This window comes from Protopterus annectens, chromosome 7.part1 (assembly GCF_019279795.1).
Source record: "Protopterus annectens isolate FY-2018-M chromosome 7.part1, PAN1.0, whole genome shotgun sequence".
In the NCBI taxonomy this organism is placed as follows: domain Eukaryota; kingdom Metazoa; phylum Chordata; order Ceratodontiformes; family Protopteridae; genus Protopterus; species Protopterus annectens.
In genome coordinates, this window is record NC_056740.1 from 423,357,520 (window position 1) to 423,383,573 (window position 26,054).

At 44.0% G+C, this 26,054-nt stretch overlaps 1 protein-coding gene across 1 annotated transcript in view; it reads right to left on the bottom strand.

Moving 5' to 3' along the window:
• The window catches only part of IFRD2 (interferon related developmental regulator 2), a 677,402-nt gene that overhangs the window by 617,492 nt on the left and 33,856 nt on the right, over positions 1–26,054 (bottom strand). Inside the window, exon 2 of the mRNA XM_044078882.1 lies at positions 1,336–1,452. Within this exon, the coding sequence (XP_043934817.1) occupies positions 1,336–1,452 (117 nt within the window). The remainder of the gene's footprint in view (positions 1–1,335; positions 1,453–26,054) is intronic.

The window sequence follows — 26,054 nt, forward strand, 5'->3', positions numbered from 1 at the left end:
AAATTCTGTTCTTATTTTTAATAAGAATGCAATGAGATCTTGGACACAGATCTTATGTAAGAAATTTTGAAAGCTGTCTAATTTAATACATGGGGGTCAATAAAGAGCAAGTTCAGTACAAGTAGTTTTTCCCTTTTGTGTATGTATAAATTATACACACACACACACACACACACACACACACACACACACACACAAGTGCGTGTGCACACGTGCATATATATCTCACGCACAATTTTATATATATATATATATATATATATATATATATATATATATATATATATATATATACACACAAAACAGCAAATGGCTGTTGCTGTTAGAAGAAATACATCTGGCAACATTCCAAGATGTCAAAAGCAGAGTCAGCCTTCCCCATTACACAGCTCTTATTAATGCACTCTGATAAGGATGTTATCACTTAAATGAAAAGACAGGAAAAGAAAAAAAAGCCAAATGCAACATGGTTGCATGAAAAGTAAGACTCTGAAAGCAAAACTTTTACCAGCAATTATTCCAAGAGCTGTCCTATATGCAGACGGAGCCTGACAAGGTACTCTGGAACGGGGAAGGTCCTGCATTTCTTAACACAATGTTCTCCCCCATACAAGTACTCTAAATCTTCACGGCAAACACATACACCCTTTTCTTAGTTTATTCATGGAGATGCCGTTAATGCTATTTTATGCAAACCATCAATATTCAAAATAAAGAATCCTCTTACAAACCAAATGACTTTTCTATATTTGTTTTTGGAGGTAGGGACTGATCACAAATGGAGTCAACAGTCCAAAGTATTTATTCAATTAGTTTTCAACAATAAAATAAGCAGGCCAAATGTGCACTGTACAATTTCATACACAACTCTGATGTGTAAAAATCAAGCATGCAACTAACTAAACAGGCAATATGTACTAGTAAATCATGCAATACTGTAACTAATTAACTAATAATCCAAATTAATTTACAGCAACCCAAGTCCCCATTACACAGAAGGAAAAATACTGAGCAACATGTTATTTTAAATGAATGTCAAAACATAAGTGTTTAGAGCCGGCAAAATAAGTGGGTGAGACTGCACTGCAAATGGTGGGATCAGAATGCGCAACTCATACTAGTATCCAAGTATTGTATTCTGTAATGAGTGACAATGTTTAAATCAGGCTTTAGCCGTACAGCAGAGTGGGATAGAATGTTTACAGTTGAAAAATGACATTGGATACAGACTTGTACGTAAAAATGCAAGGTCATGAAGATATCTACAGTATTAGGGTTCCAGACTTGTCAGGGACAGAGTCACCCTGCTTAAGATTGAGACAACTAAGTACTCACCAATTCCTTCCTCAGCTATACTTGCAGTCTCGCTGGTACTGCTGTAATGACTCAGCACCTCACTTGCTGCATCTTCATCACTGGTTTGGGAGTCGCACTTTGAGTTAACTCTGCTTCCTGTAAAAAAACAGAAAACCAGCAAAGCCTTGCTTCAGAACTGGTAATACCAAACACTGTAAAACCACCAGCCCCATTAATATCTAGCAGTATATTTTAGTACATCACAGTGAAACAAAGTTAATAATGATTAGCTATCAATTCTCACACCCAAGTACAGAGCGCTGCACAAGATGAAGGAGGTTTGGCCATCTCCATCTGTAAGCCGCTAATGAGCCGAAGCAGTCGGTTTTCATTAACTTTTACCTAAAATGTTCCCCATAATAGAGTACATGCCTATTAAACAGTACTGATCACTACTGAAATCCCTTTGTATGAAGAAAGTACAGTTTTGTACCTACCATAAATGTAGATGTTCAAGTGCTCATACAGCTGCAGTCATAACAGATGGGTTATCCTGCCTTCAGGCGGGTCCTCGGTCGGCCGAATTCCAAAGTCTAGGTCCGGCGTCGGTTGTCGTCGCTTCTTCCCTGACATCAGTGTGGCAGGGGTATAAAAGAGGCAGCCAACGCCATTTTCTTCAGTTTTTCTTGCTCCAGATGTCAGGTGCCCCCAGAAGGAAGGCAAATAGAAGTTATGTTCTTACCATAACGTTCCATGTTAGTTGTCTTCTTCTCGCCGCCTTCTTGCTGGATGGGTTCGGAGCCGACCTCGGCTCCGACTCGGCCACTCTAAAAGCTCGAGAGTTGGTTCCACCGGCTCGAGGCTCCCCTTATATCCCACAATGCTAGGCGAGAGTTACCTCAGATCTCGTTTGTAAGCTAACCCCAGCTTATAATAGTAACAAAATAACTATAAACAGAGTCCACCTCTAACAACAGGGAGAAAGAAGGGTGACCTACATCCTGATTCAGGAAATATGCAAAGCAGCATATGCCTAAGAAAAGAGGTGGTAGAAAGAGAGGTCACAATCACAACTCCTCTAGGTCTGTCCAGGCCAGGGGGAAGGAGGGTGGGGCCTTAAGAAGAAGGCGAAGAAGACAACTAACATGGAACGTTATGGTAAGAACATAACTTCTATATGTTAAGTTGTCTATCTCGCCTTCATTCTTGCTGGATGGGACCGCGTCCCTAGCACCTTGTCCCGGGTGGCCTAACGGAACAGACTCCTGAGAACAGTGGAACCAAAGTTAGCTCTATGCCTAGAAGCTAAATCCAACTTATAATGAGAAATGAGTGTGAGGAGTAGCCCAAGTAGTCGCTGCACAAATGGTGTCAATAGGCAGTCTGTCTTGGAAGGCTAAGGAAGTAGCCAAAGCTCTGGTAGAATGGGCCTTAGGTTTATTAGGCAGCTTTTGGTGTCTAATCTCATAAACAAGGGAAATCAGAGATGTAAGCCATCTAGATAATGATACCTTTGAAACTGAAACTGAAAGTCCCTTTCTGCCTTCTGCATAGGAGACAAACAGTTGGTCAGATTTTCTGAATTGTTTTGTTCTATCCAAATAGTACCTCAACTGACGATGAACATCTAGCCAGTGTAATTTTTGTTCAGACCTATTGGAATATTCTGGAAAAAAGACAGGGAGGTCAATGCTTTGATTTAGATTTGACGTCGAGACTACCTTATGCAAAAAGGACGGGTTGGTTCGTAAGGATACCCTGTCCTTATGGAACAATAGATAAGGAGGTCGACAACTGAGTGCATGAAGTTCTGAGACTCTTCTAGCTGAAGTAATAGCTACCAGAAAGAGAGTCTTCCATGATAGCAATTTTAATGAACAGGAGGCTGCAGGTTCGAAAGGGGGAAGAATCAAAGTAGTAAGAACTAAATTTAGGTCCCAAGGAGAAGGAGGATTTCTTATAGGAGGTCTGAGAAGAAAAACTCCTTTCAAAAAGGCTTTGCAAAGCTTGTGGGACATTAAGGCAGACTCAGAAATACCCACATGAAAGTTAGAGATAGCTGCCAATTGAACTTTAAGAGTAGAAGGAGTTGAACCTGCATGGAAGAGTTCAGCTAGAAAATCAAGGACTATTTGGATGGAAGCAGTGAAAGGATCTATGTCCCTTCCTTGACCCCAATATGTGAAGCGTTTCCACTTACTCAAATAAATCTTCCGAGTGGAAGATTTATGGGAAGCTATCAAAATATCTCGAACAGAGTGAGATAATTGAGGAAGCCTGGCTAAGGTTGGAACTGGAGGAACCAAGCCGTGAGGTTCAGAGAGGGGAGGGAGCGATGTAACTGACCCGATTGATGGATCAAAAGATTTGGAACTAGGTCCAGATGCCAAGGTCGCTCCAGTAGAAATTGATGTAGAAAGGGGAACCACACCTGTCGAGGCCAATAAGGAGCAATGAGGATCAACGAGGCCTTCTGAGCGATAGCTTTCTGTATCACTTGAGAGATTAGTGATAAGGGAGGAAATGCATACAGAAGTCCCCGGGGCCAAACTTGGACTAGAGCGTCTCTGCTGGGTTGGCCTGGTAAAGGGAATAGAGTGAAATAATCTCTGCACTTGCTGTTTTGGGGAGTAGCAAAAAGATCGCAGCAAGGCTGACCCCACTTGAGAAAAATCTCTCTCACAACAGAGTCTTTCAGAGACCACTCGTGAGGCATGAGGATAGCTCTGCTCAATTTGTCCGCGATTTGATTGGACTTCCCGGGGATGTGCGTTGCTATCAGAAACCGCTGAGAAGAAATCGCCCATTGCCACAATCTGAGTGCTTCTCGACACAGGGGGTAGGACCTGGTTCCGCCTTGTTTGTTGATGTACCACACTACAGACATATTGTCTGTCTGGATTGCAATCGTTCCCAAGGGGAGAGAGTCTTGAAGGGCTTGCAACGCTAAAAGCACTGCTCTCATCTCCAGAACATTTATGTGCAAGTGGCATTAGTCTGGTTGCCATGTGCCCTGGACCGTCCTGCCCTGATAATGCCCCCCCCACCCGATCAGGGAGGCGTCCGTTGTCAGAGTAGCAACCGGAGGGGGAGGAACAAAGGGTCTTCCCAACAAGAGCTGAGGGGAAGACATCCACCACATGAGATGATTTCTGCACGCCTGCGTGATCATAATGGTGTGGGACATTGGAAGTTGTTGGTATGACCATTGTGTAAAGAGCATCCATTGAAGGATTCGCATGTGGAATCTGGCTAATGGAAGCAGAGGTATGGCCGCCATAATTCCCAACACTTTCAGAACTAACCTGGCTTTGATTCTGTTGTTGTTGAAAAGGAGTGAGACCAGTCTGTGTATGTCTGTTATTCTCTGACCTGTTAGCCTCGCAGACATGTCCACTGTGTCTAGATTTGCGCCTATGAAGGTAATAGTACGACAAGGCGACAAAACAGACTTTTCGCAATTTACTGAAATGCCTAACTTTTGACAAATGCGAAAAGTGTAATCCCTGGCCATGAGAAGGAGATGCTTGGTGGGAGCTGTGAGGAGCCAGTCGTCCAAATATGGAAAAACCTGGAATCCTTGTCGTCTCAGGTGAGAAGCTACCACTGCCATGCATTTGGTAAACACCCGGGGGGCAGTGGTGAGACCAAAGGGCAGGGCCCTGAATTGAAAATGACTGGTTCCCAGCCTGAAGCGGAGGAATCTTCTGGAGCGTCTGTTCATTTTTATGTGATAGTACGCATCCTGAAGGTCTATAGAGCACATCCAGTTTCCTTTTCCCAATAGGGGAAGGATGGACTGCAGCGTGACCATTCGAAATCTTGTTTTCTTGACTGATCTGTTCAAGATACTGAGATCCAAAATTGGTCTCCAGCCCCCTGTTTTCTTTGGAACTAAAAAGAACCTTGAGTAGATTCCGGATCCTTGCTGGTCTGCTGGAACTGGCTGAATTGCTCTTTTTGCAAGCAGTTTTGAAATTTCCAAAACCGCTAGATCCCTTTGAGCGGGTGGAACATCTGGAAGGGATTTTTTTGATTGGTTTGGAATGCGAAGAAAGGGGATAGAATAGCCTTCGGAAATGACGGACTGTACCCATTTGTCTCGAGTCAGGGATAGCCAGGCTTCTGGGTACAGTGACAATCTTCCCCCGACTGCCTCCGAAGGTGGGCAGTCGGGCAACACCTCAGGGATGCTAAAGGGGCTTATCAGAGAAGGCTTCTCGATTGCCCTGGTTCTCTTGAGCCCCTGCCTCGAGGCGGCGTCTACCATTGTTATTCCGCCTCTGCCTCTGGCGGGGAAACGACTTTGTGCGTCAGGCGAAGTCCCTTGAGATTGTTTACGGAACCACATTTTCCCACTTTTCTGGCCTTTGGGGTAAGGCCTAGGAGGAGTAGAAAAACGGACTCCGACGGCAGAAAGAGTCTTGCCATCAGTCTCGCACCTAGTCAAGGTTTCTTTCACTTGAGGACCAAAGAGAGATGATCCATCAAACGGGGAGTTAGTGAAAGACGTCTTGAAGGGTCCAAAATTGCATAGCCGCATCCAGGCATGCCTACGTAAGGCCACACCTGTCCCTGCGGCCCTACTCGCTCCATCAGCCGCATAAGAAAGGAGGCGCATGGAGGAGTTGGTTATGGAGTTAAGGGTAGCCAGCTGAGTGTTCATCTGATCTTGAAACCCCGCAGCTGTAGGGTCCTTCAACATGTCACTCGCTTCTTTTATCAAGTCCCTTTGAAGACGAGTGAAATGGCACAGGTAGTTCAGCGAACGCATAGTAAATGTCGCTGACGAGAACATCCGCTTCCCGTACCTGTCCATGGACCTAGATTCCTTGTTAGGTGGATGGACAGGTACTGAAGGATCAGCTAGTTCCTTCTTAGTGGCAGCAGCTACCACCATAGCATCCACAGAAACTCCTTTTGTCAAGAACTCTTTGTCTGCTGGTGCCGTTATGAATTTGGAGGGTCTCCTGGGAGTGGGGTCCACTGAATCAGGAGCCGTCCATGCCTTTTTAGCAACCACCTGCATGAGGAGGTCAAAGGGGGGTAACACCCAGGAGGTGGAAGGGCGAGAGCCAAACGCCTCAAGATACACAGATTCATCCTCCGAAGGGTTAAGGGCTGGCCAATTTCCCCTCTGCTTCAGGATCTCTAGAATGTCTGCAAAGGAGACATCTTCAGAAGGGGAACGGGGGGAACCCTCGGAATCATCTAAATCTGTGTCAGATGTGATGGACTCAAGTGAGTCAATGTGTTTCCTCTTACACTTCCTCTTCCGAGGGGGCTCTTCTGCGAAATCAGGAGAGGCCTCGGAAGAGGATGAAATCCCCACAGGGGTTCCTGAGGAGCTGGCTCTCTGCGGTCCGGGATGAGGGAGTGAGTCGACTTGACCTGAGGCACCGTAGATGGAGGGGCGGACGGAGCCGACTGTGGAGTAGAGCCAGGCTCTAACACACTCCACATGACCTCGAACGCACCCCTGTCAGGCAAAGCCAGAGGTCCCCGCTCCGAGAAGCTGAGAACCTCCCTCGGCACCGACAGTGATGGCTCAGAGGCCGATGTCGGAGCCGAACTCACCAGCGCCGAAGCTCCGAGAGGAAGAGCGGGGCCGGACAAGGGTCCGATGCCACTCACCCCCTCGGAGCCGACGATGGAAGTCCGGCGCCGAGATTCTTCTAAGGAAGAAATCGGAGCCGACGATGGAGCCGAAGACAATTGTATCGGCTCCGACGCTACCACAGTCTCGGTTCCGACACGACCCGGCTCCGAGCTCAACGGAGTTGGAGGAGGAATATATTGATGGACAGGGGCAGGCATCGACTGATGAGTCGGGCTCTGAAGCATCTGGGCCAGTGCCTCGGACTTAAGAAGTCGACTCACTACCCTCTGAAGGTCATGATCCGACAGCCTCGATGACCTAGAGGAGTGAGATTTATGGCTCCGTTCAGACAGCAGGGGAGATCCTGGAGCCGAATGAACGGAGCCAAGGGATAGTGACCTGGACCTCTTCCTAGATGTCGGCTCCGAAGGTCTGGTCGGAGCCGACACGGGAATCTCTAATACCTCGGCTCCAGCCGGAGCCGAGGAACCACAGAAACTGTGGACTGAGACTCATCGGCTCCAGCCGGAGCCGATGTAGGCGGAGGTTTAGAAGCCTTAGGTCTCGGCTCAGTTGCTGGAGCCGAAGACCTAGAAGCCTTGGAGGGCTTCCCTGAAGACACAGTAAGGGAATCCTCAGGCTTGAGTAAACCTCTTAAAATTAATTTATTTTTTCTTTCCTGCAGGACCCTGGGACTGAAGCCATGGCAAACAGCACAGGAGTCCTGCAGGTGCAAAGGCCCCAGGCAGTAGACACAAGAAGTGTGACCGTCTGTCAGAGACATTTTCTGACAGCACGCATCACACTTCTTGAAGCCTGAGACCTTTGATTCTTTAGACATTCCGAAAGTGCAATCACACACACAGTCAAAAACACACTGATTACACCCTGTCTAGTTTTAGCTTAAAATAAAACAACTGTAGTTTTAGCTTAAAATAAAACAACTGACTAGGTTTTAAATTAAGAAAAATAACACACACACACACACACACCCACTAGGGAAGGAAGAAGGCCTGAAGGCCCGAGGGAAGAACTTAAAGTTCTTGTGGGGAAAAAACAGGAATTTTAAGAAAAAGGGGCAAGAATTCCTCTAAACTAAGGGAAAATAAGTATAAAAATTAAAATTAAAGGGGTTTAAATACACTAACTTTACAAGAAAGTCACTTACCAAGAACCGGTAGAAAACCAACACCTCGATCGCTGTAGCGGCAAACAAGATCTGAGGTAACTCTCGCCTAGCATTGTGGGATATAAGGGGAGCCTCGAGCCGGTGGAACCAACTCTCGAGCTTTTAGAGTGGCAGTGGAGCCGAGGTCGGCTCCGAACCCATCCAGCAAGAATGAAGGCGAGATAGACAACTTAACATACAATGTTATGCAAAGATGCAATGTTGATAAATCAAAAACAGTAGTTGCAAGCAAATACACCATAAAAGAATACCCCAAAAAGGTTATATGAAAAGTGTTAGTCATAAGGCCTGTCCTAAGAGGGGATGGAGGGAGGGAAACCTGAACTGCAGCTGTATGAGCACTAGAACATCTACATTTATGGTAGGTACAAAACTGTACTATGTTCATCGTGCATACAGCTGCAGTCATAACAGATGGGTAGAATCCCAAAGCTAAGTAAGGGTGGTAGGCACTAAGTGGAACTAGGAGGGGCTAGGATGCCCTGCAGGACTGCTGTGGCAAAACCCGCTCTAGATTTTGAGTATAGTGGGAGGAGATAGTGCTTGGAGAAAGTGTGCACTGAACTCCAGGTGGCTGCTTCCAAAATGTCCTTGGTAGGGACCCCCCTGAGGAAGGCTGCAGAGGTAGCTGTGGCTCTGGTGGAGTGGGATCTGATGCATGCAGGCACAGTTTTTTCCATGAAATGAGTAACAAAAGCGTATGCAGTGGGCTATCCATTTTGAAATTGTCTGTTTGGAAATAGCCTTTCCCTGAGCACCTGCAGCATAGGACACACAGAGTTGCTCAGATTTTCTGAATGGCTTTGTTCTGTCCAAATAGTAACAAAGTTGTCTGTGAATGTCCAAGGAATGTAGTAGTCTTTCCCCTTTGTTTTGTGGATTAGGATAAAAGGTAGGTAAGTGGATAGTCTGATTCAAACACTGGATACTACCTTTGGCATAAAGGTAGGGTTGGTTTGTAAGGAAACTCTGTCCTGATGGAAAATGATGAATGGTTGCACAGCCATGAGGGCCTGTAGCTCCGAAACCCTGCGTGCTGAGGTGATAGCCAGAAGAAAGGCTGTTTTCCATGACAAGTACTGTAACTCTGTTGAAGAAGCTGGCTCGAAGGGAGGAAGGGTCAGCTTTTCCAATCTGAGTTGAGGTCCCAAGCAGGGACTGGTGGTTTCCTTGGGGTTTTATATTCTTTGCCCCTCTGAGGAACTGCCTTAAGAGAGGGTGAGAGAATAAAGGAGGATCTGTGTTGTATTGTGCAGAAATGGCTGAAGCGTGGATCTTGATGGAGGAGAAGGAAAGTCCATTGTTTAACATCTCAGCTAGGTACTGAGAAATTTGAGGTATACTTATTACCCAAGGATTCTGTCCCTTTTCTTGATTCCAGGCACAAAATCGTTTCCATTTGGCGGAGTAGGCCTTTCTAGTAGAAGGTCTTCTGGCCTCCAAGACGACATCCTGCACCTCCTTGGAGAGGAGAAACTGTTGGGAAATCAAGGAATTCTCCATGCAGCTAGATTTAGAGTTTTGAGATTGCTGTGAAGGGTTTTGTAGTTGTGCTGGGACAGCAGAAGAGGGACAAGAGGTAGGATCCATGGTGGGGAATGTGTCAGGCTCTTCAGGAGCGGATACCAGTGTTGTCTTGGCCAGTCTGGAGCAATGAGAATCATTTTCGGCCTCTCGGCTCTGGCTTTTAATAGAACTTTGGGCAGCAGAGGAAGAGGTGGGAAGGCATAGACTGTCAATGTTGCCCAATTGAAGGACAGTGCGTCCACTTTCCAGGCCTGTGGATGGTAGGTCCTTGAACAAAATTTTTTCAACTGGCAATTTCTGTGGGTAGCAAAGAGATCTATATCTGGCTGTCCCCATGCTTGAGTTATCTTTGTGAAAGCTTGAGGATGCAACTTCCATTCGTGTGGATCTGTCATATTTCTGCTTAGGTTGTCTGCCAGTGTGTTTTCCTTCCCTGGCAGGAATTGTGCCTTTAGTTGAATTTGCAGTTCCAGTGCTGTGTTCCATAGGGTCATGGCTTGCCTGCACAGGGGGTATGAATGAGTTCCCCCCTGTTTGTTTATGTACCACATCACTGTGGTGTTGTCTGTCCTTAATAGCTGGCCTGGATGTAGTAGGTCTTTGAAGGTCAAAATAGCCTTTTGCACGGCTAGCATTTCCTTCTGGTTGATGTGAAGGTGCTTCTCTTTTCGGGTCCATTATCCCTGAATGCACTGATCTGTCATGTGTGCTCCCCAGGCATAGTCTGAGGCGTCTGTAGTGATGATTTGAGTTGCTTGAGGTACACAGAACGGAAGACCTGTGTTTCTTTGGCAAGCTTGAGTCCACCACAAAAATTCCTTTTGAAGGCATGGAATGAGTGGTATAATTGCTTCCAAGCTGTGGCTGTGTTGAGACCATAAGTTTTTCAGGTACCATTGAAGTTTCCTCATATGCAGCTTTGCACATGGGATTAGTAGGATGCAAGATGCCATGAAACCAGAGCCTGCAGGACTTTCCTTGCAGTTAGCCTGGTGTAAGTTGCCATTTTTTTTTGAAGTATTGAGACCGTTGCCCTTGCTTGTCTGGCGTGAGGTAGGCCATCTGGGTGGTTGTATCCAAGCTGGCACCCAGGAAAATTATTTGTTGAGAGGGTATTAGTTTTGATTTCTTTTTGTTGACTGTGTATCCCAGGAAGTTCAACAGTTTTATTACAAACGTCAGGTGCTGCAGTAGTATGTCCTTGCTGTCCGCTTGGATCAGGCAGTCCAGATATGGGTAAGATTTGTATCCCTTGTAGTCTGCAGAAGGCGATTACTGATGCCAGGCATTTCGTAAACACTCTGGGCGCAGTAGATAAGCCAAAGGGCAATGCAGAGAATTGGTAATGGGTTGAACCTGCAAGAAATCTGAGGTATCTTCTGCAATCCTGTCTGATAGGGACATGCAGGTATGCCTCCTTGAGGTCCAATGTTACCAACCAAGACTCCTTGCCCAGCATGGGAAGAAGCTGCTGTAATGTGAGCATCTTGAATTTTGGCACCTGTAGATATGTGTTTAGGATGGATAGGTCTAAGATAGGTCTCCAATCTTTGTCTTTCCTTGGTACCAGGAATAGTCTGGAATAAAACCCTTGACCTTGTTCTTTTGCAGGTACCTCTTGAATCGCTTTCATGTCCATGAGAGCTGAAATTTGTTTTGTGCCTCTGCCCTTTGATTTTGTGGCAGGTTTGGCATGCCTCTCATTTTTGGAAGGGTGTGAAAGTGGAACCTGTAGCCTCTGTCTATAATGTCCAGAATCCATTTGTCTTTTGTAACAATATGACAATTTTTTGAGAATAATGCCAGTTTTCCGCCCAAAGGTGCTGCCATTAAAGCTTTGCTTGGCAGGTGTAGGGGGAAGTCATTGTGTCTGTTTTCTAAAAGACTGTGATCCATCTTCTCCACCTCTTGGGGTTGGTGCTTGCCACTGTCTGGCTCTGAAAGATCCTTGAGGTTGCCCTCTACCCCTTGGGCGCCTGTATCTGCCCCTTTGAGGTCTGTCCGTGGCTGGAAAGGACCAATTTTTTGAAGGCCAGTTTCTGCTGAAGAGTGGAGGCTGTACCTGCAGGAAATCTTTCACTGTTTGCATTGATTTCGCTTTTTCCTCCATTTTCTTTAGCACCTCCTCAGCTTTAACACCAAACAATACATCATTTTGAAGAGGTGCATCTAATAATTTAGCTTTGACATGATCTGGTAAGGTTTGCTCTTTGAGCCAAGCATGCCTACGTATAACAGAACCCGTAACAGCAGCTCTACATGAGGCCTCTAAAGCATCAAAACCACACTGCAAGGTATGTTTACCCACTTGCTCTGCACCATGCAACAAATCCTGCAACTCTTTTAAATCTGGTTGGTCTGGTTGTGTCATCTTGCTTTTCAGCTGAGATATCAAAAACTGTTGATACTTTAACATATGGAAATGACAGTTTAATGCCCTCATGGTTAAAGTGGCGAGGTGTACACCTTTCTCCCCCACCTTTCTAAAGCTCTGGAATCTCTCTCTGAAGGTAATGGGTTTTTAGCAGTAGAGGCCTTAATTCCCTTGGGACCCTGTGAAATTGTTTCTGGGTCAGCAGTATGGCTTTTATATAGGAACTGGTGAGAATCAGGAACCCGGTAATACCTGTCTGGTTTAACAGGAGCTGGAGGCAAAGAATCTGGATTAAGGCTGGCTTCTGTGTACACATCATCCAATATATCTAAAACAGGAGGGATAGCCAGAGGCCTATGCTGGGGGAGCAGAAGAAATTCCCCAAGCCTTTTCTTGGAATCTGAGTAATCTTGGCCTTCCCAGTGAAAGTGTTTCCTCAGTGTATGTGCAGGGTTTCCCCAAAAGAGAAGTCCTCAGGAGGGGAGACCGAGGGAATAGACTCCTCTGCATCAGAGTCTTCGAATGGAGAATAGGCATAATCCTGGTCCTCAGATAGTTCTGAGGTAATAGAAGCTTGATCTGAGAAAGGGTAGTCTTCCTCTAGTCTGGGCCTTTTGTCAGAGGGGGGTTGAGAACCCCTGATCAGAGTAATCAAATCCTCAGCCATTTTAAGCATCTGTTTTTTAGGCATGGTGCCTTGAGAGGGGGTCTGAGGAACCTGTTTTTTTGGTTTTCATGGCTGCTTTAGATTTAATGAAGGCTTTAATAGAGGAGGAGAAAGGCCTGAAGACCCCTTGAGAAATGGCAGGCCTGTCTAAATTCTGAGTTTCCCCGCCAGGAGTGGCATCGGAGTCTGTAGTAGGAATGGGGGCAGAGGAGCCTGCGACCTCTGGTACTGAAGACACCGGTAATGCATTGTCATCGGTACTCAGGGGCTGCGTAGGCGCCTCGCTGAGTACCGGAGAACCGGTAGTCGGCCTTAGCATGGTTTCAGTACGTGGCGCGGACCTCGTATGTTGGTCCTTATCTTTGCGTTTTTTACTCAAAACTGGAGTCGGAGTATCTGACGACATAATATAATTAAATTCTTTGCCAAAAAAAGTGAAGGGCGAACTCCGCCCGACGCTTAATAGTGCGCTTATTGAATCTAGCACAAAAACGTCAGGCCGAGACGTCGTGGTCTGGGCCTAAGCAAGGTATACAGAAAGAGTGGAAATCCTTATGCGGTATTTGCTTCCCACATGAAATGCAATTATTCTGTCTGAATCTGACTCGGTCTGAGGCAAGAAAAGTTTCCCCAAAGGGGTACTTAGCTTTCAAGAAGACTTCGGCTGAAATACTTTTGTAAATCTCAGGAGCTGGCCAACCGGCACTTGCGAACTGCTTCTGCTTCGGGCACCGCGCGGCAAGAAAGACTGAAGAAAATGGCGTCGGCTGCCTCTTTTATACCCCTGCCTCACTGACGTCAGGGAAGAAGCGACGACAACCGACGCCGGACCTAGACTTTGGAATTCGGCCGACCGAGGACCCGCCTGACGGCAGGATAACCCATCTGTTATGACTGCAGCTGTATGCACGATGAACATTGGATCACCAACAGCTAAGCATGGACAGTAATAATCTAAACAGAAAAAAAAAGGCAGCCAAAAATGCATGAGGCGTTAAGTTGCAATACATGATGCACAGACAAATGCATTTCAGTCATATACACAATAAAAACATTTGACCATATCCCATGGGAAAAGAAGGCAAGGCATGGACTGCTCAAATCCACAGATACTTGTCAAAAAAGCATAGATCATAGACCAGTTCCCCTCACAAAGGTAAAAAATTAAGTGGAAAAACAGCAGTACTGGCATACTCTATGTCACCCCCCCAAAAAAAAAAAAACATGAAGCAGCTTAAGGAAACATCTGGAATTAAGACCCCTTACCTTCTTGTTTTACAGAACAAGACTTGACTCCCCTGCCTTGGGAACAGTCATGCAAGCAGTCAAGAAGGACTGTGTGGCAAGATCTTGGACCTTGCCACTGGTGGCTGGTGTGAGCACATCATATGGTGTTCTATGTCCTACCCTGAAGAGGGCCTGCACCCCACACAAGTGAGGGCTACCATCAGTCTTGGAATACTGAGCCCACATCTCAGAGTCCTGTGGTCATTGTTGCTGTGCATATCTCCAGTTGCAGTAAAGGAATTTGGCTGACTCAGACTGCCACCTCCTCCAGATGGATGCAGTTTTAAAAGTAAGCAGCTTACTCCCATTCTCCTCTGCGGGTTGCCCAGGTACTGCATTCCTTCTGGTACACCCACTCATTCTACATCCTTCCTGGGACCCTTTTTAAAAGGTCACGAATCTGCTCTGTATCACAGCATTATGCTTTAAATATCCCATCTGCGCAGCTGTCCATCAAAATTATAACTTTCCTCTTTCTAGTCAGTATCCTTAAAGGGGTCAACTACAACAGTTACAACACTCAAAGAATAAGAACAGCAGCTTATCAGGATGAGACCATTTATCTTCCCTTCATGGGATACATTTATACATTTTCTTTTTCGGTGACTGGGTTAACCCTAACATAGGTATATTAGCCCATTTTCAATGGAGACCCAAAATGTAACAGAGACAAGAAACCGGAGAAATTACCTTACTCTGTTCAACATGTGCCATCCATCTATGCCACCACAGACTCGGGCAGATGAGATTTCAGCTTAACACCTCAGTCAAAGAATAGAACCTCAAGTGTCCTGTGAGATCCAATAATGCTGCACTGGTGTATCAGTGGTGAAAGGACACTGAGAACTTGGTACAGCAATCATTTTGCTGTTCCAGACACAGGTCAGTTTGTTAGCTGATGAGCCACTCACACTGAGAATCCAGCACTTATGCAACTGTATTAGTGGAAATTGCACTAACAGTTAACAACTATCCTATGACAAAAGGATGCATTTCTTAAAAGTACTTGAGAGCATATCAAAATTTGAAGTGTATACAGTGCTATAGAGAGACAGGATGTAGTTTCTGCTACATTATAACATCCAATTTACAGTGGGAACACTAAACCACCTGTGGAAAAACTATCACAAAGAGTAATGACTGTGGCTGGTTAGATGGCCTGGAATGCCTTTCCCCATCTGGATTTTTGCTTGATCTCATACTGCTTCAAGGTACCACACTATCAGCTTAGGCATGGTGTACTAGTTATGAACACAATGAATCTTAAAGGAAAAATGTACTCAGTACTGTTAAAGAAAATAAATGTTCCCAACATTTACTCTTCTTCCATGGATGTGACAAAGTGCTCTTATTTTAGGGATAAGAATATGCCTTCCTCTGATCACAAACCAATAGCGTGCAGTTTACATAAATCATATTCTCTTGCAAAGGACTACATACTTGGACATTTCACTTATCACTCACTGGTCTTGTACTGCAAACTTGTGTCACAGCTAACTGATTGGGCCACTGAATGAGATCATTAATCATCATCTTCTTTCGGCTGTTCCCGTTAGGTTCCATTTCTTCCTGTCCTCTGCATCTTGCTCTGTCACACCAACCACCTGCATGTCCTCTCTCACCACATCCATAAACCTTAGGCCTTCCTCTTTTCCTGTTACCTGGTAGCTTCATCCTTAGCTTCTTTTTCCCCAATATACTCAGCAGCCCTCCTCAGCACATGTCCAAACCAACGTAATCGTGCCTCTCTGGCTTTGTCTCCAAACCTTCCAACCTGGGCTGACCCTCTAATATACTTATGCCTAATCCTGTTCACCCTTGTCACACCCAGTGCAAATCTGAACATCTTTAATTATGCCACATCCAGCTCAAACTCCTGCCTTTTTGTCAATGCCACTGTCTCCAACCCATATAACATTGCTGGTCTCACTACCCTCTTGTAGACCTTCCCTTTCACTCTTACAGGTACTAGTCTGTCACAAATCACTCCTGACACTCTTCTCCACCCACTCCATCCTGCCTGTACTCTCTTCTTCACCTCTCTTCCACACTCACCGTTACTCTGAACTACTGACCCCAAGTATTTAAACTCATCCACCTTCGCCACCTCTACTCCTTGCATCCTCATCATTCCTCTATCCTCCCTCTCATTCACACACATATATTCTGTCTTAGTCCTGCTGACCTTCATTCCTCTTCTCTCTAGAGCATATCTCCATCTCTCCAGGGTCTCCTCCACCTGTTCCCTACTCTCACTACAGATCACAATGTCATCTGCAAACATCATAGTCCATGGGGACTCCTGTCTGATCTCGTCTGTCAACCTGTCCATCACCATTGCAAATAAGAAAGGGCTCAGAGCTGATCCTTGATGTAACCCCACCTCCACCTTAAACGCATCCGTCACTCTCACCGCTGTCACACTACCCTCGTACATATCCTGTACCACTCTTACATACTTTTCTGACACTCCTGATGCCCTCATACAATAACACAACTCCTCTCTAGGAACCCTGTCATATGCTTTCTCCAAGTCCACAAAAACAAAATGCAACTCCTTCCGACATTCTCTGTACTTCTCCATCAACACTCTGAGCAAATATCGCATCTGTAGTGCTCTTTCCTGGCATGAAACCATACTGCTGATCATCAATCATCACATCCCTTCTTAACCTTGCTTCCACTATTCTTTCCCATAACGTCATGCTATGAGATCATTAATGTCACTTTATATATAGTTTTAATGCAAATAAAGAGTGCTTTCTATATAATCCACAAAATCAATAGAAAACAATTAAGACTCAGAGGCATAGTACCAGAGGCCACTTGGCAACAGTTAAACAAATGCAGTAAAATTTATTTAAACACACACACAAAAGTTTGTGCCCTCATCTTATAAATTTATCATGAAGGGCTTCCTCAGAACAGGAAATACAGGTTTGCCTGTGATTATACAACTTCCTAAAGATCACTGGAAGTACCAACAAAAATATGAAGAGAAAGCCTCCTAATATCAAACTTCATTGAAAATATTATTAAAAAGAAATCTTCCAAGATACGATATCAATTCTGAACACAAGTACAATGGCTCACAGAGTGTAACAAGTTAATACATAGGCATTATTAAAACTATTTATTTTACTTATTTATTTGCAGTTGGTTTACCAGGATAGTCCATTGGGCCAAGATGAACCCATTTTCAATGGAGTCCTGGGGAGAAAAGCTCCATATACAGGGTTACAAAAGGTTTTAGAATTACAATATTTACAACAATTACTTACAACAATTATACCATTAGAGCATACAATTTCTGGTAGAAGCAAACTGGTGATACATATTGCAGAGGATACAGACTTGATAAAGTAAGCTATTCCAATGTGAACTGAGAAGCAGTTCTATCATTAAGTAGCTTGTGATTTTTTTTTTTTTTTAAGGAAAGCAGAGATAAGGTAGTTCCAATGGAGGAAAAAGAGAGAAAAATCAGTGTAGATCAAGAAGGGTGCATGCAAGAGCATTCCCACTGGGATAGTAAATGAGAGTAAGAGATTTTTTGAATGTCAGGTGGTTAAAGGTGGTGCGAATGGCAGGAGGTAGGGAGTTCCAGAGACATGCTAGACTGAAGGACAGGAACTTTTTCCCTGGGGGACGATTAGATTTGTACAATTCAATTAGATTTTGGTTATTAGATCTAAGTGTTCTGCTGGGCAGGTGCAATTTGAAGGCCGAGGAAAGGGACGGACAGAGACTGGGTTTGCAAATGAGCTTGTGAGCAAGAGTAAGTTGAGAATAGGTGAGTTGATTGGGTAATTCTAGCCATTTTAGTTTATGGAGTGAAGAACAGTGGTGGGTAGAATTCTTATGGCTAGTAGCAAATTTAGCAATTTTGTTATAGCAAGAGGAAAGTTATGTTTTAAGGGAAGATTGGATATTGGTTAGGAGTGGGGCACCATAGAGAAGAGAAGGGATGAGGAAAGAGGTACAGAGACTGATTTTAGTGGAGGGGGTAAGGTAGCGATTGTGTCGGTAGAGCATGCCTAGTTTTTGATGTTTTTTTTTTTATGTTTAGTTGAATGTGGGAGTTGAATTTGAGATGACTATCAATTTGAACCCCGAGTAACTTAGCTTCTGACACCAATTCCAAGGATGTGTTGTTGTGGCTGGTGATTAAAAGGGAATTAGTGTTGATAGAGATGTGTTTAGAGGGGGTAAATACCATTAGTTTGGTTTTAGAGGCATTAAGTGCAAGGTGATTTTCTTTCATCCATAGTTCAGTGATGGAGAATGCATCTTGGGTAAGCTTTTGTAGTACTGGGATGGATGTGGCAAAACATATGATAGTTGAATCATCTGCATATTGGATGATATTAGAGAATGGGATAGAACTAAATCAACCTTTGATGAAAGTAAATATCTTACATTTAAATAATTTTAAATATATTCTTAAAAATGCAGCTTTTGTTTACGCTCAAGTAAAAAACTTCCATAAAAACTTGGTTTTACTAAATATATACAAATGTGTACACATGTTTAGTGAACAAAAACATTTTATAATTTCACTGCTCCTAACCTAAGCACTGATAAAATAGAGAGGGCTGCCATTTATTCCAGGGTGGGGGTTGATATCAAGCTTAAGCTGCCATATTAGTTCTGTATATTCTAATTTTTGCCTCCCACTCACCCCATTATGGATTCACCAGAATTCTATTATGGATTTTTTTTTTTTTTTAAACATGGACAAAAATCAGTGCACTTGGCTAATGCATTAATTTTATTCTTTAAAATGTCACAGCAGTGCTCATATATTCTTTTCTTCTGGGGTTGTTCTGTTCTGCCTATACAGACTGCTTGGATTCCTACACATTCATCAAGACAGACACACCTGGGGTAGAACCAAAGTTGTTGTCTAAACTTTCACAGTCTAAAATGTAGGAGCACTGTTTACACCATCCACACTGGATGGTACCTAGTTTGGCTTTCTCACCATTAATTTTCATTTCATTATTTTCTAATAGCCAATCAATATTAGAAAAAATAATCTGGAAATAGTTTTACTATAAGAGTAGCTGTTTGAATGATCACTGCTGCAGTAGCCACTCCCTCCCACCATCCTTCCCATTTTTGCTGTGTGTTTTATGCTATGGTGTGGACATATGTTTGTTTCTTTGCTGTTCCTAGCATTGTCCCCTTCAGGACTCAAGCTCCCTCTCTCAGCTATCACTAAAGCTAGCAAGGGCTTTGCACCAAAAACATGTCTTTTAGTCCGCTCCCCCAGGGCTGAATGATGATTTGGGGCACCTTCCACATACCCAGACTTTTAGATGATGACCAGCTGGTATATCCTAGGCAGGATATAACCTGTTTAGCAAAGGCTACTGTGGCAGTGATCAGTATGAAGATCATACGCCCTATACTCCATACTACAAACACTGTACCTAGTAACGTGAAGGGGAATAGGGAAACAAAGTGTAACGTGTAAAAAGATGTGCATATGGTGCTATAATGAATTGCCATCAATCTTTCTGCTTAACAGTGTATGTGTTTGTCTGTCCACATGTTTCTTGCCTATGTAAAACGTATCGCAGCGTTACAAGAGCAGCGAACAAAAGCAAAAGGGAGGCAGGGCACTTTTAAATGTAAGAACTAACACATACCTTATAGATGCTCCACAATTTTTTTTACTTCGCTACCCCAGGGAAGGCTTTCAAAACCTTGGCTTTATTCCCTTGAAAATCACAACATATGTTGTTCCTTATATAGAATGTACAGCAAAGCAAAATAGAGAAAAACTAAGCAGAGGACCTGAAAATGATGACAACAAAGCCATCAATACAGAATTAACCCTCTGAAATAGCTTGATATTACCTGGTAAAAATATTGAATCCGGATATTCAGCCATACAATAGGTTGTTCTTTATAGGTTAAAAAAATAATGGAATAAATGCATATTAAATTTCCAAGTATTTTTCCATCTTAATTTCATAGGTTGAAATATTACATATGTAAGTTCAGCTCATCTTATCTTTACTGTCACAGTTGGGTACCCCCCTCTTCAGAACTTAAAGGGGCCACTGCCAGTAAATCTACAAATAAAATCTGATCTCCACACAATTGAAAAATACATTTTGTTTTTAATCGACTAGCTAATAGCAAGGATATTTTCACTTATATGCTGCTTCCCCACCATCCAACAGCTGACCGGTGAAAGTGAAGACTCTGCTCCCAGGGTAATGAACCTCAATGTTGCCCATATACACACTGCCCCGATGATCAAATTTTAAAGTTGCTTTCAGACACTTCCCCAAAGTAGTATCTGCTTTAAAAACAACAAACACTTTGGTGTTTCAGATAATGTAAATAGATGTTCTGGCCACAGTAAAGGATTTTAACTTGGTTCTCAATACACAACACTGCCCCTAACAAACCAACCAGACTGATGATCATTTTCACAGCTAAAACACTTATCTTCATAATTCTACACAGAACTAACATTCCTTATTTTACATGCACTTCTTGTGGGATTCCAACAGTCCTGCACTACACTACTCTAAGTTGCAGAATACGGGATAACTACTTAAGAGCATTTACAACAATTGTCATTTTATTCAAGCAGCTATCTCCATTAACAGTCAAAACAAATCTTACAACCTTCCGTCCTCACCTTACACTACCCCCAGCTGAGCAAAACTAATATAATGCATTACTCTACCATCAACAAATTATTCCTACAAACTATTGCCAATGACCACACAAGGAAAGCTCAGAAGCCCACTATCATAGTTTCCAGATGCGCTTCCCTCAGAATACTTTAAAATCTCAGCTCAGTCAGTAGCTTACACCATATCACAAAAACAATATGTACCTACACCATGGAAAAAAGTACAGTTCTGTACCTACCATAAATGTAGATTTTAGAGTGTCTTCACTGCTGCAGTCATTACACTTGGGTTATCCTGCCGTCAGGCAGGCCCGCAGTCGGCCTGAGTTCCAAAGTCTTGGTCCGTGTCGGTTGCTGTCGCCTCTTCCCTGACGTCAGTGCGCCAGGGGTATATAAAAAGCAGCAGACGCCATTTTCTTCAGTTTTTCTTGCCCCAGATGTCAGGTGCCCCCAAAAATGGTAGGCAATACATATTGCTAATAAAACATACAAAAAAGGTAAAAATGAAACCTTCATTACCAGCAAATACACCACAAAGGTAGTATAGGTTAGTCCCAGATAAGAAAGAGGGACTGGCGGGTGGGTAATCTGGACTGCAGCAGTGGAGACACTAAAACATCTACATTTATGGTAGGTACAAAACTGTACTATGTTCATCGTGTTTCACTGCTGCAGTCATTACACTTGGGTAGAATCCCAAAGCTGAGGTTGGGTGACTGGCTCTAGAGAGGATTTGGTGTGGCTATGAGGCCCTGTAGCACTGCAGTGGCAAAGCCAGCTCTGGATCTAGAATAAAGAGGTAAATGGTAATGCTTGGTAAAGGTATGCACTGAACTCCAAGTTGCAGCTTCCAAGATATCTTTGGTAGGTACTCCTCTAAGGTAGGCCGTAGAAGTAGCAGTTGCCCTGGTGGAATGTGGTCTAATGTTAGATGGTACAGGTTTCCCATGCAGTGTGTAGCATAACCAGATACAGTGCCTATCCACTTTGAAATGGTCTGCTTTGAAATAGCCTTTCCCTGTGAACCTGCAGCATACGATACAAACAAACAAATTGTTCAGTTTTTCTGAAAGCGTTTGCTTTGTCCAAGTAGAAGTGTAATTGCCTGTGTATGTCCAAGGAATGTAAAAGTCTCTCCCCTTTATTCTGGGGATTTGGATAAAAGGTTGGCAAGTGAATGGTTTGGTTAAGAGCCACACTGGATACCACCTTAGGCATAAAGAAGGGTTTGTTCTTAAAGAAACCCTGTCTTGGTGGAAAATGATGAAAGGCTCCACTGCCATTAGTGCCTGCAGTTCTGAGACTCTTTGTGCTGAGGTTATTGCCAGAAACAGAGCAGTTTTCCATGATATATATTTTAACTCTGCTGAATTGGCTGGTTCAAAAGGAGGCAAAGTGAGCTTTTCCAAAACTAAATTGAGGTCCAAGTTGGTGTTGGTGCTCTCCGGGGTGGTCTTATGTTTTTAGCCCCTCTGAGGTACTGCTTTAGCAAAGGGTGAGAAAAAATAGGAGGATCTGTGTTGTAATGAGCCGAGATGGCAGAAGTGTGAATCTTAATGGATGAGAAGGATAGTCCTTTGTCCAGCATCTCAGTCAAGTATTGTAGTATCTGAGGAATGTTAGGGACCAGAGGATCAAGGTTTTGAGACGGGTTCCAGGCAAAGAATCTCTTCCACTTTTCTGAATAAGATTTCCTGGTGCTAGGCCTCCAAAATGACATCCATAACAGCTTTAGAGAGAGAAGTTGTCTGTCTATTGAATCTTCCATGCAGCCAGGTTTAAAGTTTTGAGATGACTGTGCAGTATCGGATTGCTTTGCTCAGTCAGAAGGTGTGGAATTTGAGGTAAAATCCAAGGTGGACCTTGAGCTAAGTTCTTTAAGATTGGGTACCAGTGCTGCCGTGGCCAGTCTGGAGCAATCAGAATCATCTGTGGTTTGTTTTGTCTGGCTTTTAGGAGTACCTTTGAAAGGAGAGGCAGTGGTGGGAAGGCATACACGCTTAGGTTTTTCCAGCTGAACGAAAGAGCATCCACTTTCCATGCTTGTGTGTGACAAGTCCTTGTGCAGAATTTTTGTAGTTGGCAATTCAGTGCGGAGGCAAAGAGATCTATGTCCGGGTACCCCCATTTTTGCATTATCATGCTGAACACTTGTGGATTTAATTTCCACTCGTGAGGATCCATGATGTTTCTGCTTAGGTCGTCTGCCAGAGTATTTATCTTTCCTGGCAGGAATTGTGCTTGCAGATGAACTTGACAAGTTATAGCCGTGTTCCACAAGGTCATGGCTTGCCTGCATAGGGGGTAAGAATGAGTGCCCCCTTGCTTGTTTATGTACCACATCACTGTGGTGGTGTCTGTCCTTATTAATAATTGTCCTGGATGCAGAAGGTCCTTGAAAGCTGTTAGGGCATTTTGTACAGCCAACATCTCTTTTTGACTGATGTGAAGAGGCATTTGTTCTGTGGTCCATTTGCCCTGAATACATTTTCCTGCCATGTGTGCTCCCCAGGCGTAATCCGAGGCGTCTGTTATAGTCTACCTGGCTGTGGGAAGAGTGAAAGGCTGACCTTGTTGAGGTGACATGTCTGTGCCCACCATCGAAACTCCTGTTGTAGGCAGGGAATTGGAGGTATTACTGCCTCCAAGCTGTGAGGATGTTGAGACCAAACACTTTTTAGGTACCATGGTAATTTCCTCATATGCAGTCTTGCATATGGAATTAGTAGAATGCAGGATGCCATGAATCCCAAGGCCTGCAGAATTTTTCTTGCAGGGAGTTGGGACTTTGTTGCCAACAATTGAAAATACTGAGTCAGTTGTCCTTGTTTGTCTGGCGTGAGATAAGCCATCTGGGTCGTTGTATTTAAGCTGGCACCCAGGAATATTATCTCTTGTGAGGGCACTAGTTTTGATTTCTTTTCATTTACTGTGTACCCTAGGCAACTTAATCTTTTTACGAACGTCAGATGCTGTAGAAGAATGTCCTTGCTCTCTGCTTGAATCAGGCAGTCGTCCAGATATGGATATATCTGAATTCCTTTTTGTCTGCAAAATGCAATTACTGGTGCCAAGCACTTGGTAAAGACCCTAGGCGCAGTAGATAAGCCAAAGGGCAGTGCAGAGAATTGGTAGTGTATTGAACCAGCTGTGAATCTAAGGTATCTGCTGCAATTTTGTCTGATAGGGACATGCAGGTATGCCTCTTTGAGGTCCAAAGTAACAAGCCAAGCTTTCTTGTCCAACATGGGAAGGAGCTGGTGTAGTGTCAGCATTTTGAATTTCGGAACATCCAGGTAAGTATTTAAATTGGAAAGGTCCAGAATGGGTCTCCAGTCTTTGTCCTTTCTGGGTACTAGGAAGAGTCTTGAGTAAAATCCTTGTCCTTTTTCCTGCTGTGGTACTTTTTGAATAGCTCTCATGTCTATGAGAGCTGTAATTTGTTTTTGTGCCTCTGCCCATTGATTTTGTGGCAGGTCTGGCATTCCTTTTAGCCTTGGAAAAGTGGAACCTGTAACTTTGAGACACAATATTCAGCACCCATTTGTCTTGGGTGATTGCTTGCCAGTTTTGAGAAAAAAGTGCTAGTTTCCCCCCTAAGGAAGCTGCCAAAAGGTAAGAGTTTGGCATTGGAAGGGGGAAGTCATTGGGACCATTTCCTGTAAGGTTGTGACTTATCCTCACCTTGTTTTGGGTTTGAGGCACCCCACTGGCGTGGTCTGTAAGAACCTTGTGGCCGAGATCTGCCTCTTGGGCGTCTGTATCTGCCTCTTTGTGGCCTGTCTGACACTGGAAAGGACCAATTCTTAGTAGGCCAATTTCTGCTAAATCGTGGTGGCTGTACCTGTAAGAAATCCTTTACTGTTTGCATAGATTTTGCCTTATCCTCCATTTTCTTTAATACCTCTTCTGCCTTAATACCAAATAAATTATCTTGCTGCAAAGGAGCATCCAGTAATTTTGCCTTAACATGATCTAGTAAACTTTATTCTTTTAACCAAGCATGCCTTCAAATCACAGATCCTGTAACTGCTGCTCTACAAGAAGCTTCTAATGAATCAAAACCACATTGCAAAGTATGCTTTCCCACTTGTTCAGCTGCATGCAATAAATCCTGCATTTCCTTATAGTCTGGTTGTTTTGCATTTACACTCATTTTCTGTTTTAATTTTGACGGTAAATATTGTTGATACAAGCATGTGAAACTGGCAATTCAGAGCTCTCACTGCTAAAGTTGCAGAGGTGTAAACTTTCTTTCTCCATCTGTCTAATGCTCTAGAGTCCCTATCCGAGGGAACTGGATTCTTAGCCGTGGAAGCATAACCCCTTTGGGACCCTGGGAAATAGTTTATAAAAACCCTGTTGCAGACCCAGAAAGAAATTTGTGAGAGTCAGGGACTCTGTAGTATCTGTCTGACTTGACTGGAGCTGGGGGTAAAGAATCAGGGTTTAAACTAGATTCAGAGAACACATCATCCACAATGTCCAACACTGGTGCAATAGAAAGTCTCTGAGCCTTTTCTTGGATTCTGAGTAATCCTGGCCCTCCCAATGGAAATGCTCCCTCATGGTATGCAAAGTTTTCCCCAAAAGAGTAATCCTCAAGAGGAGAGGCTGAAGGAATGGATTCTTCAGCATCAGAATCACCATAGGGGGGTAAAGAATATCCCTGGTCTGAAGAGGAATCAGAATATATTGAAAACTGGTCAGAGGAATCATAGTCTAAATCCTGCCTAGGCCTTTTATCAGGAGGGGGATGGGAACCCCTGATTAAAGTTATCAAGTCTTCGGCCATTTTGAGCATCTGTTTTTTAGGCATAGAGGCCTGTCCAGGTGAATGCTGCACTTGTTTCTTTGTCTATAGTGTAGGCTTAGCCTTGGCTGTAGATTTGATGGTAAGTTGAGTAGGCCTAAAAACACCCTCAGAAGCCGATGACTGCTCAGCAGCTCCGGACCCATCTGAAGGGTTAATCTCCATTGGCCCAACACCTTGAGGCTCCAGAGGCCTAGGCACCTACACGTGGGAGTCGGACGCGGCCTGTGGTTCTGAGGTAGTGGGTGTCAGGGGCAGCGAAACTGCCTCACTGAAAACCGGCGAACCGGCGACTGACCTAAAAGAGGCTTGGTCAGTTTTGGACCTTGGAAGCCTTTCCTTATCTTTATCTTTGTGCTTTTTATGCATTCCGGTCGTCTGTTGTTCCGACGGCATTGTGTAATTGAACCTTCGCCCAAAATAATGCCGAGCAAAATCAAAGACGTTTAATAGTGCGTTTGTTAAATCTAGCACAAAACCGACAACTAGTAACGTCTTGGTCTGGGCCTAGGCATGGAATACAGTAAGAATGAAAATCCTTATGAGGTATTTGCTTCCCACAAGAAGTACAATTATTAACTTTTTCTGACATCGGTCTGAGGCAAGAAAATATTTTCCTCAATGGGGTACTTAGCTTTATTGAAGAC